Source organism: Myripristis murdjan, chromosome 20 (genome assembly GCF_902150065.1).
Source record: "Myripristis murdjan chromosome 20, fMyrMur1.1, whole genome shotgun sequence".
NCBI classification, from domain to species: domain Eukaryota; kingdom Metazoa; phylum Chordata; class Actinopteri; order Holocentriformes; family Holocentridae; genus Myripristis; species Myripristis murdjan.
In genome coordinates, this window is record NC_043999.1 from 3,361,128 (window position 1) to 3,369,084 (window position 7,957).

The window sequence follows — 7,957 nt, forward strand, 5'->3', positions numbered from 1 at the left end:
GGGCCTCGGGGTTTCCGGACGTCGCCCTGTTTCGAGTGGCGTGCTCCTGCCTCTGCGGCGGCAGGACGCTCAGTGTTCCTGTGGTTTAGTCCTTTTCCTGTGTGTATCCAGTACGTCGTGTTGTGTTCGCTGTGCCGTCTTGCTGTTTGGAAACTGGTTGCATCCCTGTAACAAGTCGCCCGTCTGTCCAGTAAAAACCCTCGTCCTCCTCCTGCGGGACGTCTCGCCCGCGCCGGAGGGGAAACTCTTTCTTTCTCTATTTTGTATTTTTGGTTTGATAAATACTAGATGCAATAGATTCATCATCTACCAAGTATTCATATGTTACCTGTTGATTTTTCTGGATGAGGTGATTTGCTCAGTTTGTGTTTCTGTTTTTTTTCTTGTGTTGAGGATTTTTAGCTTCTAGTTTTCCAGCGTCTCCACTGTAAAGACATTTTTGGTTTTGGTCTGCACTGTCATGCTTTGTCTCTACTAAGTTTATTTACACGTTATGTCAAATTATCGATCACTTAATCTCAGTTATGTTGACTTGCCATATTTGAATTGCAGTGTGTCACACACAGGCAAAATAAAAACTGATTTGTCGACAGAAACTCGTCTCTCGTCTCTTTGAAACAGCCTCAGAGCTCGACCAGACGTTTTGATCCTTACTGACAACATGGAAATCTGATCAAATGCTGTTTTATTAGCCATTAGTGTTAGTTAGTTAGAAAAATAAAAATAAATTTCTTGTTTATTGGTGAGAGAAATTCTACTCCTGTTCTGTTTTAAAGGATATTATTTAAAACCTGCATATTGAACAGGGGAGTTGGGTTATTACAGGTTTGGGTTCTTAATTTTCTAGGGTTAGACAAAAGAATAAAATGTGAACTAAATTATGGTTTTGACATTATCTCTCGTCATAGGTAGATAGATAGATAGATAGATAGATAGATAGAGGTAGTTTATTGATGATAGTGTGTGTGTGTGGTCAAGATTTGAAAATGTGCAAAAGAATCTCTGAATGCATACTGAAATCTGTGAATGTTTACAAGAATCTGCACGTGTACTCAGAATCTATGACCACATTTACAGATTCATCTCCACATTCACTTGCAAAACTGAGCACAGATCTGCAGATGGTACAGATTTCTATTCCACATTTCCCAGTGAGACTATTTGCACATGGATTCCACTGAAGCAGCCGGAGAGACAAAGCTCAGGCAACAAGAGCTGCTTTGGTTTTCAACACATTCAGGCCTTAAAGAGTGAAACATGTGACATTATTGCTGTTTACCTTCATGTCCATGTTGCTCCTCTGGATCGCAGCGACAACTCTGGTCCAGCCCGCATCCACTTCATGGAGTTTAGCGTCGGACTGTTCCTCCGTTTTGTAAAAATTCAGGAGGAACAGATGTGAGAGGCAGCGTGGAGCCTGTCTGGCTGCCAGGCGCTGCAGTGTCAAAGAAGAAATGACAGAAAAACATCCAGAGTCTGCACAATATGAGTCCACACGTGGATATTTCAGGCCACTTTCTGATTTATTATTTGAAATCAATCAGTTTGGTGCCTGTTGGCTCATGAAAATAACACAAAATGTAGAATTACATGAAGCAGAAGAAAGAAATGCAACAAACACACAGCAGACAGGTTTGACTTTTAGCTCCCAACATGATATAATCACCAAATGACTGGACAGGCAGAGCAAACCGCAGGAATTAATTTCCAACAACTTTACAGGATTTACAGGCCTCTGTAGAGACCCTGTGTATAAAAGTGCAATTAAGAAATACATCATCACATATTATAAAACTTATTCTGATTATAAAACATATGTTTAAGTGTTAAGAAACACATCATCACATATAAAACATGTTGAAGTGTTGAGAAATACATAACATATTACAAAACATATGTTCATTATAAAGCATGTTGAAGTGCAATTAAGAAATACATCATTACATATTATAAAACATGTTGATTATAAAATATGTTGAAGTGCAATTAAGAAATACATCATTACATATTATAAAACATGATTATAAAACATGTTGAAGTGCAATTAATATCATCACATATTATAAAACATATGTTGAAGTACAACATCAAACAGTTTACTGTAAAAAAAAAGGCATCTGGGTGACTAGTTAAGGACAACGCACACATCTGTGTTTCTTTTCAATAACAAAAAAAGTGTTATAATATAAAAACAGCACAAAGTCACTGCTTCCTAACACATGTTGCTGAAAGGCACCACGTGTCGTTGTCCAATAGAAACATAGCTAGCTTAAAATGACATCTTTTCTTAGAAAACAGCCGTGACAATAATACAAAAAATAAGAAAATATTAACCTGAAAAACGCTGATAAAAATATAATACAAAGTTTTGCAGTAAAGAAAAACTCAATACCTCAAATGATTAAAAAAGACAGTATATATGTATAGTGCACATGAGTAAGAAGTGTGCAAAAAGACACGTGATTACAGAAAGATAATGGATGTCAGTCTAATATAGTAAAACTGTGGTTTGGCCACAGCATCAAGTGTGTGTAGCAGTGCAGGACGTCCTTTAGGCTCTGACACAGCGCTGACTTGGCCAGAGGGAGGAGCTGTGCTTCATTACATCGTTTTTTTTCCCTGAAATTAGACCAAAACTGTGTACAACAAAACTGTCCTGGATACTGGCGACTGATCACTGATTAAAAAGAAAGACCAGACCAGTGAGACTGTGGGGACGTCCCTCTGAATTTCCACTCAAGATGCCTCAAAGTCCAAAAAAAAAAAAAAAATTCCCTCACTGTACATGTGTCACACACACTCTGACATGTTTACACATTTATGGCACAATAACAGTAAATTCTGTGTATTGATAAATGTCTGCATCGACGAGCTCTGAAGCTTCCCTGAGGCGACGTCACGCTTTGGGTGAAACATTCAAAGGAAGGCACCATTTCATCAAGTTTACAAAACCTATGGATTATGACGTGTGACATCAACATGACATTTCTGGTATCCTGAGTTTTTAAAAGGTTTTTTTCCTCAAATTTTTTACAGTCCACAGGCTGGACACAAGAACCCAAATTATGAGTCAAGGTTGGGTCAACTGTGAGTTCACGGGCGTTTCCTCTATGAGAAATCAAGGTGCTTTGGACAGACACGCTCACAAGCTGAATATCTGAGGGGAGAAGTGCTGACAGTAGTTTGGGTGCTGAGGAACACCGACACCTCGTCCCATTTTTATTCTTTGGTCAATCTAAATTTTATGGTCATGAGGATATGTTCACATTATGGCACAAGAGAAGTTTTGGGCAGCCATTGAGTTTAAATGGTCAGTTCTTCATTTATCATTTTATCTTCATCACTATTTGGTTAGTTGTGTTTTCACATCAACCCAAGGGTTTCAGAGAGGTACTGGTCTTCCTCACAGAGAAATGTGATCATTTCTGAACTAGCACGCTCCCCTTTCTTCCTCACCGTGTCGATAACAAAACTGGCCATTTTATGTTTACTTTGCTTTGCATCTGCTTCCTCCTTCTCAGTGTCATTTATCACCCGTTTCTCTAAAAGCCTGTCCAGCAGACTTTTGAGCACAGGTCCTGATACTCGGTCGATGAAGGCTTTACGTATAGAAAACAAATGTTTGTCTGAAGGGAGACCAACAACACTCTGAACCAGGGGCGTCCCTATGGCAGCTGATGAAAGATAAATTCGCCTTTTCCATACACAACTAGAGGTGTTAGAGTCTGACAGAAGCAGCTTAATAGTTTTCATGATTTGTTTTAAAATCACTTCAAAGGTGGTGAAATAATTTTGATAGTTTAAAATGTCAAATTCTCCCTTCTTTGGTTGTATTCGAATTGACCTATTTTTGTGAGAAGACAACAGTTTATACTCCTGATTTGGCTGGAGTTTACAGTGAGGTGGTGTCTTTATGTACATCTCAACCCCATTTATTTTTCTCCTTTGGTACTGCACGTCCCTGATCACAACGTTTCCAGGCAGCAACAACACATGGAGGAAGGATGTAGGATCAGGATCAACTGGAGGAGTGTAGAACAGCAGCACCGCCGCCCTGATTGGATCGGACGGCGAGTCTTCATCCTTGACATTACCATACGCAGAAAATCCAGTGATGTTGATAACAACATGAGTTTCTGTTATCTCATGTGGAAGGATGAAATCAGTGCCCTCGTCGGTCACATGAGCCACTGACAAGAACTGACATGCACCTGTAGATCTGATCTCACAATGTGGGAGATGAAGCTGGCAGACAGACTGCTGCTGGCATCTGATGTCAAACAGCGGTCCTGCAGGCTTCTTGTGATGCTGGGCGAGTAGCCTCCAGTCCCAGTGGACGATCCTGTAAGTCACATCCCCTTCTCCCTCCATGTAAAACACCAGGCCTGTCACACTGCACTGGTACAGGCCTGGACTGGTGCACTGGAACCTGTAGATTTCACTGTTTCCATCATCAGAGATCTCAGGCATGAACCTCTCAGAGCTGTCCTGTGACGTGACATCAGGTAAACTCTGAGATTGCTTCCGTTGTGTATGTTCCTTGCTATTCATGGTGGTAATCGAATCTTTTATATGTTCCAGCCTGTAGGGATGAACACAAAACCATCATCCTCTTCGTCATCATCATCATCTGCAGGTCAACTCAAGCACATGATCACAACACACTTGTGGCTGATCTGATTGGCTGATCTCTCTCTGTCTTTCTGTCCAGTCCTGAGGCCACTGAGCACTTTGGACATTTCCCAGGAAATGCTGCCTGCACTGACTGTGTCCAGCACAAGAACCAAGCAACCAAGCTGCTCCGCCTGGACTGACTCCACCCCTCTAGGACTGACTCCACCCCTCTACTGACCTGAGAGGACTGACTCCACCCGTCTACTGACCTGAGAGGACTGACTCCACCCCTCTCCTGACCTGAGAGGACTGACTCCACCCCTCTATAAACATGTCACTTCAAACTGGCATCTTCCCAGATGAGTTCAAAACAGCTGTCGTAAAACCTTTACTAAAGAAACCCAACCTAGATAGTAATGCACTAAGCAGCTATAGGCCAATATCAAACATACCATTTATTAGTAAGATACTTGAAAAAATAGTTGCAGTGCAAATAAATGCCTTTCTTAAAGAAAATAACATCCTGGAGGAATTTCAATCAGGCTTTAGAAAACATCATAGCACTGAAACGGCGCTTGCTAAAATCGTCAGCGACCTCAGACTGAACTATGATGAAAATAAGGTCTCAATTCTTATCCTCTTAGACCTTAGCGCTGCGTTTGATACGATTGACCATGACATCTTAATCAATCGCCTCGAAAAACTGGTTGGTCTTTCTGACTGTGTGTTACACTGGTTTAAAACTTACATCAAAGGGAGAAAGTTTTATGTCAGACTGGGAGATCATGTGTCTGGGGAACAGGACAACTGCTATGGAGTTCCACAAGGGAGCTGCCTTGGTCCATTACTTTTCTCACTATACATGCTGCCACTCGGTGACATCATCAGAAAACACAATATATGTTTTCATAGTTATGCAGACGACACACAACTGTATATTTCTGCCGAACCAAATGATGCTACAGCGATAAATTCCATCACTACCTGTCTCATGGCAGTGAACAAATGGATGAGCGATAACTTCTTAAAGCTAAATGAAGACAAAACAGAGATCCTGTTAGTTGGCCCCAAAACAAAAAGAGAGATGCTGTCCATTAACTTGGGGAAACTGGCTGCCAGGATTAAATCTGAGGTTACAAGTCTTGGCATTGTATTGGATCCAGATCTTAGTTTCAAGTCTCACATTAATAAGGTGACGAGGACATCATTCTTCCACCTTAGAAACAGCGCTAAAGTGCGACCATTTATAAATCAAAAAGATGCTGAAAAACTAATACATGCTTTCATCTCAAGCAGACTTGACTACTGTAATGTACTTTTTACCGGCCTCCCAAAGAAAACTACTGACAGACTTCAGCTCATCCAAAACTCTGCTGCTCGCTTATTAACCAGAACCAGGAAGAGAGAGCATATTAGTCCGGTCTTAGCTGCCCTACACTGGCTCCCTGTAACATTTAGAGTTGACTTTAAGGTTCTCCTACTTGTATACAAAGCACTTCATGGGCTGGGACCGAGCTACATTGCCAACTCCCTTATCGGCTATGCACCCCAAAGAACACTGCGATCGTCTGCTGCTGGCTTATTGGTTCCCTACAACAGTCAAAAGAAAATTGGAGATGCCGCCTTTATTACTTACGCCCCCAAGCTTTGGAACACACTACCTTTAGACATCAGGGAAGCCAGCTCACTAGACATCTTTAAAAGAAGATTAAAGACCCACCTTTTTGCTCTAGCCTTTAACTAGCTCCTATTTTATTCCACACTGTTGTCTTTTATTGTTTTATTTGCATCTTTTCTTTTATTTCAAATTTTATTTCAATTTTTAGCCTTTTCTTTTTAATTCCACCCTGTGCTGTGTTTTATTCTTTTTAATGTTTTATTTAATGTGTTTTCAAATGTTCTTCTTTTTATTGTGAAGCACTTTGAGCTGCAGTTCTTGTATGAAAGGTGCTATACAAATAAAGTTTTATTATTATTATTATTACTGACCTGAGAGTCTTCAGTCTGCAGTTTGGACTCTCCACCAGAGCAGACAGCAGCTCCACTCCTGAATCCTGCAGACAGTTCCAACTCAGGTCCAGCTCTGTCAGATGGGGGTTGGACTTCAGAGCCGAGGCTAGAGAAGCACAGCAGCTCTCTGTCAAGCTGCAGTACTTAAGTCTGAATGAAGAATAAAAAATACAACTCTAAGACAGGAAGAGAGCAGATCTGTGGCAGGCCTCCCTCACAGAGCTGTGTCTAACTGGCTGCTGGTCTCTGAAGAGCAGCAGCCTGACAGGTGAAGCTCAAACCACTTCCTGTCTTTTAGGAATGGAATGAGTCTTGTGCTGTATCTGCATGCAAGCATGGGCTCAACATTTTCCTCCAATCAGGGCACTGCAGAACAGAGTCAACACCAGTTAATGGTGATTCAAACTTCCTGTCAGTCATCACATTTCCATAATTCCAGATTTGAAGCGTCACTCCTCAGTGAACTGGCTCCTTGTGCTCTAAGAGCTTTTTCTACTTCAGTATCTAGTTATTATTATGGATTTGCCATGTTTTCTAGGAGAAATCTGAAATCTGGTATAGATGGAAAATTTTATGCTTTAAAGGTTCTTTACCAAGCCCCAGCTGCATGTGTGCAGGTCAATGATCATAGAATAGGGTGGTTTACCTACCCCATTTGGTGTTAAACAGGGGGATGTGCTCTCTCCTACTCTGTTTGCCATCTATATAAATGATTTGGTATTGGAGATTAAGCAGCAGCTTGTGACGTTAGACTGGCTGATTGCACAGTTGGCACTTTTCTATACGCAGATGATATAGTCCTTGCAGAGACTGAAACTGATCTCCAAAATTTGTTGGATATTGTTTGCTGTTGGTGTAGTAAATGGAGACTAATACTGAGTATTATAAATATTTAGGACTTACTCTAGATGCCCATCTTACTTTTGAAAGAGGAATAAAAATCTTATCTGACTGTGCAGGTCGGGCTCTGGGTGCTGTCCTGAAAAAGGTCAAGTTAGGGGGTTTGGGGTTACTGTAAGACAACAAAATGTGATGCAGTTCAGAACAGAGCCATGCGTTGTTTTCTTGGTGAACATAAAATGGCCCCCAAACTTGCTGTATGTGGTGATATGGGTTGGGAGCCATGCCAAGTGCAGCACCAGGGTGACATGGTGCCACTGTGGAATAGATTAATAAACATGCCTGATAATAGACTTACTAAACAAATTTTCTTTTGGGAACGTTCAAATAACTGTTCTTGGACCAGAGTACTTGCCAAAATATTTGATGAGGCACATCTGCAATACATATAAAGAAATAAATCATCCTGCAGAGTTAGTGAAATTAAATCAAT

At 41.0% G+C, this 7,957-nt stretch overlaps 1 protein-coding gene across 1 annotated transcript; it reads right to left on the reverse strand.

Annotated features, from left to right (window-relative positions):
- Positions 1–2,061: 2,061 nt before the first annotated feature.
- On the reverse strand, positions 2,062–6,633 carry LOC115379032 (NACHT, LRR and PYD domains-containing protein 1b allele 3-like). The gene is made up of 2 exons (XM_030079690.1): positions 6,604–6,633; positions 2,062–4,582 (listed from the first exon to the last, which is right to left on the reverse strand). Exon 2 carries the CDS (start codon positions 4,549–4,551, stop codon positions 3,364–3,366), a length of 1,188 nt encoding a protein of 395 aa, XP_029935550.1. The 5' UTR covers positions 4,552–4,582; positions 6,604–6,633; the 3' UTR covers positions 2,062–3,363.
- Positions 6,634–7,957: the final 1,324 nt, after the last annotated feature.

Bases quoted from the DNA above. Each gene is read 5' to 3' on its own strand.
- LOC115379032 (XM_030079690.1), bottom strand. From the start codon at position 4,551: ATGAATAGCAAGGAACATACACAACGGAAGCAATCTCAGAGTTTACCT.